Genomic DNA, 13,627 nt, shown 5'->3' with positions numbered 1-13,627 from the left:
GTTCTGCAGAAGAGGCGTCAGGCTATCAGCAAGTTTCCACAACTTAACTCAGGCGTTTTTACTCGGTAGAAAAAAAAAGACTACAAAAGTTTTACTGTTTTCCACTGTTGTTAGCACATACACAGTCTTGGTGCCGATGTGGAAAATGTGAATTAAAAAAAAAAGCTCTGAGACAGCATAGATCAACAGACAACCCAAACACGGTTCACCATACTGGGATGGCACACACAACTGAACACAGAACTGAGAAACGATAGCATGCCAGACTCCTTCTCAAACCTTGACACTCTGGGAAGATGCCTGCCTCTCGAGAGATCCACTTTTTTCCAATCATCGGTCCTGGAGCTTTCCCATACACATCAAAACAGGGATAATTCAATCAAATCCCACAATCCCCACCACAGAATGAAGAGGCCACATCCTTAACCACTTTTCTCCACATTAAAGAGTTGGTTTAAACATGCTGAGCTGATTAAACTCTTCCTACCATTTCCAAGAAAGTGAGACTTTCATCCATCTCTGTCAAACTTATATTATTCAAATTACGTAAATGAAGGACTCCATCTTTAAATGCTTGGGCTCAACACAAAAGGACTTTGCTTTTGAGGAAACTGTCATTTGATATCTTAAAATGTTCGACATCTATTTACCTCTGACTTAGCTATGGGCATTGCAAATTATCACCAGGCCTGTTCAGAATGTGTAATACGTGCTCATCAACGCTAACACTACTGAGCAAACTAGGCATGTTAAAAACTCCAAGGGCCAGGTGGTGTTTATGTAAAAACAAACAATCTAAGTGCAAACTTCTAATGAAATGACACTGCCATCTGCTGGTTACATAAAGGGATTTCATATCTAGTTCTATCAATAAAAACATTATAACATTCGGTCTACGCTTGCCTTGCACTTATGTCTCATCAGTCTCCACCAGAAGGCCACAAGGCTGCAACTTCTCACTCGACACAGAGGTCGTGCCATGAGTATCGTATGAGGTTTTAAATGGAGGAGCTTAGGCAAGATGACCTGGAGTCCAGAGGGACACTGCCCTGGGGCCCCAAGACCCCCTACTGACCTCCCTCCACCTTTGTGGAATAGGGGACGGGACAGTGAACTCTGATATTTCGAGATTTCTGTGGGGGGGTGGGGGGTGGGGGGTCCCACTCCAGACCAGCTGAGGGGAAAGGCCTACAGGAAGGCAAATGTTTACGCGAAACTGTTTTAATTAAATTCAGGCAGTGCTGGTATTTTCTTTAAAAATGGCGTGCTGAAGGACAAAAAAAAGTCCAGCCTAACTCATGTAAGACGACACTGAATTTAACCCATGTACCAGACAGAGACAGCACAGGATTGTCTCCTGCTAGGAACGACTGGCTGTCGAATGGATGACCAGAACAACCACAGCACATATCTGTGAAATTAAATCTCTGTGGCAGTTCTCAGAATGGTTCCTGATGTGGGTGGTTTTTTCAAAATGTCTCTTTCAAACAAATACCACAGATTATGGGGTAGAATAGAACTACATTAGTAAATACAATTTAAATAAAATCCAAATTCATCTTTGATGCCCAAGATGCCCTTTCACTCAATCTCCTTATGACTTAAATCAAATCAGTTTTTGTTCAACATGGGTGTTTCTGACAATGTAGGCATTGCAAAGGGGATGAGAACAACTTCCCTCTTTCCAAATGTCGCTTGCAGCTTGCCATACACTGTAAATAAACCACCTGCTGTAGTCCAATCACAGAATTGTCTAAACTGCCATGATTGAAATGCTGCAGGTAGTGTGGTTATCAACTGGGAGGCATCTCCATCTATTACTGAGAGGATGATTAAATTATGTCCATTTAGTTTTCCCACCATTCAAGCCCAGGCATTCATAACAGCAATATGAGGATTACTGTAATCCCTTTAAATTGAGGAGGAATGCCATGTAACAGGGACCCCGGACACGTACACCCTTCAGAGCGAGATGCAAGCTTCCAATGACTTTAAGTTAAACTGACCTTGAGTGAGCTAGAGAACAGACTTTACTAAATGTCTTTCATGACGTCTCAAATAAGGAGCTATTTTATCTGATGCTTCAAGCAAACGTGTATACATTAAATACGCTAGCATACTTGGTTGCATGACCCCACCACTTGTTTTATAAATGTAATAACATAAAGTTGAACTGGAACTTTGATCACATTTTAAATAAATCATATGTTACTCCTTAGTCATGTCTACACCAGGTCCGTAGGCGTTCTCAATGTTAACTGCTGGAATGTGGATCACAGGCGAAAACTCAGGTCGCCCCTCCCCCATTCAAAAACTTAAACTATTCCGATTCAAACATTTACACACCAAATGTCGTTGGAATTCTTCTAAGCTGGTTTAGTGTTAAAATATGACTTGCTAAAAAACATGCTTGGCGTTGTGCATTTGGTGTTCTTCCCCTTTAAGCCCAAAGACATCTTTTTGGAAAGTTGAAAGCCGTCCAAAACAGGACCACACACAGCCTCTGAGCAACGCGGATCAAATTCAACTGCTGGAGGCAAATACACACTCGCACACACTCACAAAATGGCGGCTTTGACAAAATTTCAGCCCTCAAACTGTCTTTTGATTTGCTAATTACAGTCTCATAAATGTTTGGTTAAAAGTATCCCAACTGATTCGCTCACATACGAATGAAATGTCCAGTTTTCGTGCAGCAAACAACAGATTGAAATGAGCTGTTTTCACGTTTGATCTGGACTTTTGCCAGGAGCCTTTACAATAAACAATTCCACTGGCTGGCACGGAAGACCCCCCACCCAACCCTGTAAATACTTAATGAATTAAACAGCGAACAAAATAATAGAAAGTGATTCTTACCTTCTACCCAAAGTTTCTCCACATTGGTTTCTAGATTAGCTGCCCTCAAGCCAACAGCGAAAGCTCCAAATATTAAGAGGCCGACAACTAAAAACTTTCCACAGTTCTGTTGTATGTAACACCCCAGTTTAAACAAAAGTCTCTGAAACTTTGCTCTCAGCCACAGCGGTGCTTTTCTTCCAGTCGCCTTCCCCTGCGACAAAACAAGAAAATCCGAACATTAGACTTGTTACTGTTAGAAAACGGGTACTGTTAACAATGTGTTAGCCTTTTTAAATTAGGCATTTGTCAGTTCATTGTTATAACTGTGTTATTACTGACAGTGGGAGATCATTTAGGTTATACAGTTAGCCTACTGCCACTAAACAGTAGATGCAGTGTGTTGATGGTGGTTAACCTGACCAATCCTCTTCAAAGTTTTTAACAGTAAGACAGGCAGACATACCTATATTTTGAGAAACATCTGACTGACTCTTATTAGCAATATTAGTGTGTGTTTGGTGCACCATGGGATGCTCTTCCCGACAGCTATTTCCCTGCATCGCATAAAGTAAACTAGTGGACTGCTTTGGTGGACAGGATCACTTTGTCGCCAACTTCTGCAGAAATAATGGGATGAGTCAATGTATCGTTTTCAATGTGCCAAATGTTTAGTGAGTGTTACACTAACACACTGTTGTCAGCATTAACATTTAAGTGCAACAAATGAAATGATTAGCTCAGAACACCAATGTAGCAAGTCGTATCAAAACCATGGTGCACGTGGGTTACACAGCTACACCACCTCTCAGATGCATTGCCATAGCGTCAAGGGACGCTGAATGATGAGAATTGGGAACTGGAGCAGCCATCACGGAGGGAGTTACGACAATATTTGTGAACGGAAGAGGGCAGCCACATGGATTTTGCTTCAGCTGTGAGGGAAGAAAACTTGCCCACTCCCGATTCAAATTACTATCACACATTTCTGAGACGTTTTAGGGTTTTGAAGTTTTCGACGTCTACCACGAGGGAATCTAGTCTAACCTGCGAGAAGTCTCGGCTACTTTAGACTTTTCCTTACTGAGAATAAATAAAATCATACGCCTCTTCAGTCATCGGATGTCACTAATGTCCAGATCTCTTTTTGCTTAAGATGCTACAACTAAACAAGCAGCTATAGATAATGTAATGATTACTGCCAAACAGTAACGAATGAAGATACAACTGAGAAACGTCTTATATGTCTTTACTGTGCCACATGCAAACTTCACTTTCTCGACACCCCATGCGTCCCTCTGTAGCTATCCCGTTACCTAGCGACTTCATAAAGGTTGGTCAATTTTACTCTCTATCCGCAACCTAAGGGCTGCACATGAACAGGTATAGGGAAAAGCACCTGGGATATTTGCTCCAACGCAAAAGCTGCATCACAGTAACTCGGTCGTTGCAAATATTCCAAATCCAATGCAGTTGTATGGTAGATCCCCCTTTTTCTTCGTGTTAACCTCGGCCGATCGGGGTCCCTGTTTTCCTGCTCAGAGGAGACATTAACAGCCGAGGCCATGTTGCAGAACCTGGGCTTTGCTGTTTGTTAACCACGTTACTATATTGCCCAGGAAGCGTTTTTGGATATCCAAAGGAAACAAAGTTTCTCTCTTGGTGATCTCAGATCCACAAAGTACTTCATACTCCTGTTTGGGTCGGCGAGTCAGAGTCTGCGCCTTCCATTCCAACATTTCGCGATCCGGAGGTCTCCAACTATTCCCACGTTCACAGTTTTTCTAAAAGCTGCTGATATCAAAACACAAAGCGGAGATGGTGCTTTCCATAAATACAATGGCAATGTCGATGGCTCGGTGGTTGTAGCATTCTGAGCGCTCTTCCTCAGGCCGCGGGACACGGCGATCTCTGGGATTCAATAGATGAGAAAAAAGAACACTCTCCATTCGGGGACGGAGGAGGAGGGGTAAGGTAAAAAAGAATCGAAAGCCCGCCTCCAGCGCTGTCAGATGGCCGGACTTTCTTGGATCTGATTGGTTCCAGAAGGGCAAAAATTACTCAGCAAACACGACTATTATTAGCTGCTTAGCAACAGCTCACCAAAGTAGACAGACCACCCAAGTGGAGAACTCTCGTGTGTTCATCTCAAACTTCAGGGGAGCCTTAAAGCTACCTCGGCCCTATCCGCCTCGGTTATGAAGTCGGCATACAGTTGAGGTTCTCAGAATGATTTTGGGCGTAGTTTTTGTTGTTGAACAGAGAGAAACACCTGAAAACAAAAAGCCTCGTGGTCTAGAGGTACTTTTTTTCGTTGCAGCTGTTTGGCGTTTCCATCTTTAAAAATAATAGTGGCCACTGGCCTCAAGTTTCAGCGAGCCCAGAGGAGGTCCGAACTTCCACTCCCAAGCCACACAACATGGACGAGAACGTAAATGAAAAACTAAAGAAAATTTATGAAGCAAAGTAAGCAGGGAACTAGACCAGATCAACTTGAAGAATTAGCCTATTGCAACCAAAATAGACCTTACAACCATCAGGACAACACTGTAACGTCGACTATTAACCTAATATTATAACGATTAGACTGTTGAAATTTAGTAGCTTCCATTCTTCGTAATAACAAAATATAGAACACGAACATTCATATCTAACCACATGTTTACATTATTTTGATTTTATATATATATATATATATATATATGTGTGTGTGTGTGTGTGTTTGTGTGTGTGTGTGTGTGTGTGTGTGTGTGTGTGTGTGTGTGTGTGTGTGTGTGTGTGTATTCCTGACCACAACTAGGCTACTGTCCATGGTAAAGGATCCCATTAGTTTATTTTTTATTTTGGACTGTTCATCAGTCTTGAAGTTCAACATATTCCAGCAGCAGGCCAAAGTTTACATTTTCATATATAACCTTTAATTCATTTGGATGGAATGTTTATGCTTACTTTTTCAGGGTCACTCAGAGGTGAGCACAGGTGGTGGTTTTCTGTCACTTTCTTGCAACAGGAAGTGGGCCTCTTGGCCATATTGGACTTTTCATTGATTGAAAACAAGGAGTGGACCCTATCTGCCCAGTTCATGGGCCCTCCTTAGGGCTAAATCCATACACATCCCATCTACATGGGTGCAGTTCACGCAGGTGTAAAATTTCAGGCCTGAAATATTTTCATGTCTCCAAGAAGACCTTAACTTAAAGATGCAAAGTACATTGCAGAAGTCATATGGTTTCTCAGTTGTTTGTTTGTACAGCAGTGTTAAATGCTGTGTTTCACTACATTTCACTCTGTAGGTAACGGTACTATGATATTCATACCCCAAGACAGCTGCACAGAATAAAGTTAATCTAATATCTTTCTTACCATTTAATTTAGACCGGTTCATAATATTTCACAGAATGATACGTGCCATTTGTAATGAAATACACATTTACTTTCATGATTAGGAAGATTGCGATGCAGCTAAACAATCTTTCCACGCTGATATCATAATATCGCTGAATATCGCTGAATATATAAACTGTCCCAAAAGCCAATGATTAGGGAAAACACCTGGTGATGCACTTGAGTCAACCTTAAATAAATCATTGAATCATACAATTTGTCAAAACTCAAACCCAAGCAATAAAAAAAGCTACATGCAACTTAAGCACACCTTATTTGCCTGTCTGGATCAGTGTGAACCCATTGTGTAAGTCAGTGTATGGATCTGGTCGTACAGTACATGCCTGTAAAGATACTCCATTGAGTGTCTTAAACATAAAATAATGATAATATGATAATAGTGTGGACTTTATTAACAATGCCATAAAACGACAATATGAAAGGTCTGAGATGTAGAACACGTGCAGCAGTAGGACCATGTTCAAGTTGTGCATGTGTTTTCTGGGAATAAATCTGGGAATAAATCAACGGCATACTATTTGTAAGAGCAGGAAAGGACCAGCAATGTTGAGGAGGTCTAGATGTGGCTGATTACTCCAAATCCATCCCTGTGGATCAAGTGTTCCTGTACGTCAACTGGTGAAGTAAGTTCCTAACAACACCAAGGTCATGTGTTCGATGTTATCAGAGCACATTCTGATTTTAAATGACTACATGTAATTATTATTGCTATCCCACAAGCTTGGTCTGTTGTGTAAAGTCTACCTTGCTAGGTTTCCACCGCAGAGAGTTGGGCTGTGCTACCGTCACTTGTTGTCACTTCTAGGTGGTAAGGATGAGTTTCTCTTACGTCTTTCACACCTATTTGTTTGAATCAAAGATTCTTATGCTACAGGAATGCATGTATCTCAAGGGCTAACAGTCCAAGGCTCTAACAACTCATTCACTGGATCCCTTCTGTCTTCAAAATGTGCTTCTTTCCTTTTCAGCCTGTCATCTAATGTTTACGCTTTTCCATCTGTCTTCATCACTTCATCACAAAAACCAATGCTGTTCCCAGATGATTTCAAAAATAAAATAAAAAAGATCCAAAATGAATGTTGATGTTCTTAAATCACACATGCCTTAAAGGCACCCAGTGCAACTTTCGAGGCTTAAAAATAAACATTCAATTTCTAGTCTTTTTTAAACGTAGTAAGTTTCAATAACTCCATACCATTCCATATCGACATTCAAGGAGCAAAGATGAGACGTCGTTGTGTGGTGAGAACTGATAGAAAATCGATAACAACAACAATCGCCGCCATTTTCTTTATTTTTTGTAACCTACAATAAATACAGCAGGCTTCCAGTCAATGGAAAAATGGCCTCTCCCCCCCGGCGATTGTTGTTGTTTACGATTTTCTATCAGTTCTCACCACACAATGACGTCTCATCTTTGCTCCTTGAATGACGATATGTAATGGTATGGAGTTATTGAAACTTACTATGTGTAAAAAAGACTAGAAATTGAATGTTTATTTTTCATTGAATGTTTACATAAAGTTGCACTGGGTGCCTTTAATGGCTTCAGAATCATGCCTGGGAGATAAACATGTGTACAAAAACATGACTCTAAAAGCAGAAGTAAGGAGTTTTGGTTATACCTAGTGAGCCAATTACCAAAAACCTGGCAAACACCACCACAAATGGCACTGCTAAAAGCTTGCTACCATGATAACTGGTGTCTTTTGGCAATATAGTTGTGCAGCGACGCGCTCTCAAAGCTTTTATTACATTTTCGCCCTGGAACACAGAACTACATAGTACATAGCCTGGGAGGCTAGTGAGAATGACAGGTGTGCTTATCTGTCCTTTACATGATCATATACCTTCGAAAACATACCTTAAAAACTGGCAACTTGCTGCACACAGTTGCTGTTTAAGGTCAATACTAACCTTAAAGCATATTTTTGAATAAAGTTGAAAACTATTTGAACAATGTTGTTGGCCAGAGACCTATCGTTAAGAATTGTTAAATTAACAGCTCCACTGTCCAAAATACTTTTTAGAATGCCCACATTTCAGTTTGTCCCCCTCCAACTAGCCAGGTGTTTGATGGAGTACTTTGATGGTGACTGTTTTGCCCTTTTTTCGAGGAGGGAAGTGTCCACTGTCAAAAGGAGTTTCTATGTGATTGTGGTAAGAAACTAATTTTATCTTCTGAGAAGAAAAAAACTCACACACAAATAAAAATACAAGTAGTGACTGATTCACTGACTCAAATTGTGGTTGAACTAACCCCGATTATAGAACCACATGAGTTACTCATGTGATACATGTCCAAACAGTTTTAGCAGAGAGGAGCAAAAGCAGCTTAGTTGAATACACAATTCTGTTTGGATGGTAGAAGTTGTTCAGGTTTTTTTAATATGTCTTATTATTTACTTGCTTCATGGATATACCTTAAATATTATGGCATAGTAGCCATTCATGATCAAACACTACTTCACATCAACGTACTTGTCAGTAATGACTTCATATTGTCCTATAATATATTTAATACCGATAATCAATAGTTGGTAAATGGTAGTTACATTGTTTATTATATTGTAAAGAAATGTATATAAAACATTTTTGGGACAGTATTGTTTGAGGTATGTTAATTGTGTCCATTGCAGGTTTTGGTGGAATCCTAAGTGCCGATCGATGGAGTGAATATGTAAAATGTACAGAGGATAAATAACAACTGTTTCTTCTCTACCTACTTCAAAATGATATATGCTGAAAGTTATGCTAGTTATGTTGTAGAACCTTTACAATGTTGCAAAACATTTGATAAATAAGAGTTTACAATTTTAAATATTTGTGTAAACACTCATTGACCTTGGCTGGATTTGTGCTTCTATTCTGAAGCAGAATGTGTATGAACAAACTTTCAACTTTCAAAAACAAAAAGCTTTTTCCCCTCTATGCTATTGCTTGGATGATAATCATGTAGAGCAAGGGGTAGAAGCTATGTTTGATGCTGTGTAATATCTAAGTTTGATCTATCTAATATCTAATTTCACGCTGATTAGCTAGATGTTTTACTGAGTGTACAGTGTGAAATGAAATAGCATTTTTAAAGTTTTATCCATTTCTTTAGTGGCAAGAGTTGCGAAAATAACACCCAAATTGTCAAGTGTATTTCACAGTTAATTACCTGCTTGTGTCTTCATCATAAAGGTCAGTGAGAATGTACGTGTATCTATGGAAAGCCTTTACCCACTGTTAGGTTTCTAATTTCCACGTTGTCCATCGTCAGGAATCATTCTTTCCTTGTTACTCCACATCTTTGGCCATAACTTGCAGGATTTCAAAGTGATGTACAGCATCGTCGGCCATGTTTACTCTGTGGCGTAGGTTGTCTTCAATCATGCAGATCTGTTTGACAGTTTAGAGCACAGCCCTCCCTGTGTTTACACTTTCCAATTTCCTTTGTATGGCTTTCATATAATCAGAGGGACATTGGAGAAGGAAAAGCATTCCGTAGTAACCAGCCTTAAAGGCCAGTGAGGGAAATTGTTCTGGTGTCTACCATTGTAGGAGGACTATTACCTTCTTTTTGTATGATAGTCTGAAGTGTGTAAGAGAATGAACAATCAGAAAAGGAGAGATTTAGGTTAAACAGTCATTTTGAAAGGCCTTATACTATAACTGTAACAGCTAATAGCAGGTATGATTCAATTAAATGCAGGGAGTTTAGCTAATTTGATGTACACTGCTTCAAGCTACTAATGATAACGGAAGCCTGCCTCAGTTGATATGTTCAGATAGTAGTTTAGGCTCCCTGACGTTTGATATAAATGTGTCAGTAACTGACACAGAGGTTTTATAGATTATATCAAGAGCAGTTCAATGAGGTATTTATTGTTTTCTAACATGCAACAATGTTACAATACTTCATAGACTGGTCACACCACAGACCACAGTTCAAATTGGTATTTATTGTTCTGTAAATAAAGAACACGTAACACGTCACAAAGTAAGAATACTTAACAGACTGGACATTACACAGACTCTTTACAAAGGTGCTATACGATAAGGAACTAAAATGTGTCACCATAATCTTTTGTCCAGCTCTTCTGTGTTTATCAAGCCAGATGTGGAAAAAACTCCAGACCCACGATGGGCGGACCCTAATCAGGTTCTTTATTTTAAGAGGAGGTAGGAGCCCATAATTTAAGGGTAACATTTTAGGATTTTTAGATGAATTTACCCCTTTATTTCACACAAGGCTGTGTTCCCATTTGTTTCATTAAGGGGAGGCTGTTCTGTTTTCATAAGTGGAATGATTATATGTACCAAAAATACATTCACTGCGAGAACACACACACATACATAAGCGAGAATGTCATGTTTTAGTCGTCTTTAAATTGCAGTGTGCTATTCATGCATACTCATAACCCTGCAGTTAATCTTCCCTCTGTAACCGGGTGAAGTTTTAAGATAAAAAAAATCACTGCTTTGGAGAAAGATGACTGACATGGGGTTTGAGCACTGTGCATTTCTCACAGTCATAGAGGCAATTTAGCTAAATCTGTGTTGGGCTGAGCACATCACACTAGTAATCCTTCATGTTCCTCATATATTATATGAGTCATAGTCATAAACTGGCAAGAGAATGTCAGATGATACCCAGAAGTGTTGTGCTTTAAAAAGCAGTGCTTTGATTTATTTTGTTTTTTTAAGTGCAAGACTTCACTTGTACTTTCAGGTCATGCAAAATGAAAAAAAACCTAAACATTTCTTGACAAGTTGACAAAGACATTAGTGTTTTGATTAGGTTTCTACTGTGCCATCTACTGGTCATATTACATTATGCTTGGTTGAAAAGAAATGAAAGTCAATAAGAGGCTATACATCATCAAATACGTATACGGTCATGGCCATAAATTATGTTCCATTGTTTAAACATTTGTGTACATGTGTTTTGGTTTCACGATTGTTTGCGCAAGGCTGTCCTTTGCAGGTCTGATTTGTTTTTGTTGGGTTTTTATGTTGTTGATATGAAGTGGAAGAGAACTAGCTAGCATGTACATTATTTGTTTTAACATCAAACATATTCTTAAAAGATATGAAAAATTATCATTTAAAGTCAGTAAATTACTAGATATGATGTTACTACACTATGGCTACTCTCGCCAAGACTCCAAATATAGACAATTGGATTGTGTGCAGCTTTGGGTTAGGGTGGCCTGTTATCTATGAAAAAGACCTCCCCTGATGTATATCTGCTTACATTCTATGTCATAACATAAATACAATATAACATCACTGAAAATGACATCCAAGAATATAGAGATACTGTATGTCTCATTTAATGTAATGCACAATCATCAGGGTCGACGCCTTTAGTGTTGGAAGCAACACAAAATGCTTTTTATGCAAGGATTGCTATAACAGAACGGTTCTTTGCACTAGTAAAGGTGAACACTCCTGTTATGGCTCTTGTTCGTGTGAGGCACTACAGAGGAATGAATACCCTCGCCTGGCAGTAGGCTGGGAGGTACAAGACCACACACGGAGAACAGAAATTTGTTTACACCGCTCTCAGTTGCTAGGGCAGCCATATTCGTAGAGCATTTTGAGGTGTGTTTAAGCTAGATGCAAATAAACATTGGCTGTGCATACAGTTCTCTATGTAATCTGGAAGGCAAAGATGGCCCATGGCATTCGTGGGGAGTTTTATGAGCTGAGACGCTCACAGTGCTGAATGATGAAGCCCAGAGGGAAAATAAGCAAAACTGATCACTTTATGAAATGAGTCCCTCTAGTGGACACTGAAGAGACAGACAACCATAATAAAGACTGAAGCTGCTGACCTGCTAATAGAAACGTAACTGCAAGTGGCACACACACGATGATAACTGCTTATAACCAGTCGTTCTGCGGCCTTATACACCAATCCAATGTTATGGGTCTGTGACCAGGGTGGCGAGGGTTAACCAATAACCACTCCCTCAACCATCTTTTCATATTGGACTCTCTTCTAAAAAGGCATACTCGCTTGACCTTACAGAACTCTCTAGTGAAGAGGATGATTTTGGTAGGTTTATATAATTATTACTACTAGTAGTAGTAGTAATAGTAGTACTAGTAGTACAATGAAAGACATGATTTCAAAATTACTATTTTAATAATTCAACTTATATTTCACAGCCATCTGCAGTATGGACAGCACCAACATGTGCTCTACTGTATATAAATATAATAGAATAATTATACTCTTTCACGGAGGGCGTGCCACATGCTGCAGTGTAAGCATATTTCAGTTCACCTTCATCTGCAGTGGGCCAGTGCTGGCCAAAGAGCAGCCAAATCACTGTTTACATAACTAGTGAGAGTCAAAAGAGAATTCTGAATATATTTTCAGAGGGGCCAAAAACAGACATTTTTTATTATGTCTGACTTGGTACACCTCCAATAAGCCAATGGGATAGCTGTGGTGAGTCTGCCTCAGTCAGGAGAAAGTGGTGGAGGTCTATGTAAATTTGAATGGGAATGAAATACAGCACAGTAAAAAACGTTAGTGAAAGATATTGTAGAATTGGAATCCTTATCATCCAGACTCCAGAATGTGTTCCAAGCCGTTTCTTCTCCCTATAATTGCCAAAATAAAGGTCCAAGAAGCCTTAATATACTATATTACTCTAAAAATTCAAAATGATGACCATTTCACAGTGAATTGTGGAATGATTTTGTTCATGGAGGTTAACTGACTATTATCTTTAAAAGACACAAATGCAAAGAGACATAAATGGTTTTAACTGAAAGTGTGCAAGCACATTAAGGGATTATTTGATTGTTATTGATAGTTCCTCGAAACAGTAGATTCATACAACCATGTGGATATCAGCTGTGCGGTGTTCACCTCAAATATAACGTTCAGTGTAAACCTTTTCACTCCCACTTACTTCATGAACATGCGTCGTATCCAAATAATCGGTCAGTCAAACATTCCCACACCAAATCTCTTGCATGTCAATGAAGAAAATATAAAAAAGGATGCATTATCTTAATTTTCCATTTCTGAAATCAATGGTTATGAATCTGAAACTGACTTATGAGGTTGTCATTTTTGGCCAGGGAGTAATTGGTTTTGGCTGGGGCAAGTGGGTGACTCATAGGAGAAAGTCTGCGGAGCACAGATGGAGAGTTTCCTCGACTCCTGAGAAGAGGACAAGTCCCCTTTTCAAGGCCAACAGTTGGGGTAAACTATGGCCGGGTGAGTTTGATTAACCCATTAGTAAATGCAGAAATGGGATTTTATATTTGTAGTTCTCCCCCATTGTATAAAATGTTTTGGGGGGGTGGATGGAAGGCTTGGAGGGATTTACAGCTGAAGAGAAATCCTCAGAGTGCTCTTAATAAACAGATGAAA

General features: G+C 39.5%; 1 protein-coding gene across 1 annotated transcript in view; it reads right to left on the bottom strand.

Annotated features, from left to right (window-relative positions):
- Positions 1–4,561, bottom strand: part of ptch1 (patched 1) — a 50,190-nt gene extending 45,629 nt beyond the window's left edge. Inside the window, exons 1-2 of the mRNA XM_080839122.1 lie at positions 4,238–4,561; positions 2,860–3,052 (exon numbers count right to left, since the gene is read on the bottom strand). Coding sequence (XP_080695248.1) covers positions 2,860–3,052; positions 4,238–4,405 — 361 coding nt within the window. The 5' untranslated portion in view covers positions 4,406–4,561. The remainder of the gene's footprint in view (positions 1–2,859; positions 3,053–4,237) is intronic.
- Between the last annotated feature and the right edge of the window lie 9,066 nt (positions 4,562–13,627).

Source organism: Sprattus sprattus (genome assembly GCF_963457725.1).
Source record: "Sprattus sprattus genome assembly, chromosome: 5".
In the NCBI taxonomy this organism is placed as follows: domain Eukaryota; kingdom Metazoa; phylum Chordata; class Actinopteri; order Clupeiformes; family Clupeidae; genus Sprattus; species Sprattus sprattus.
This window is presented reverse-complemented; position numbering and strand designations above follow the sequence as displayed.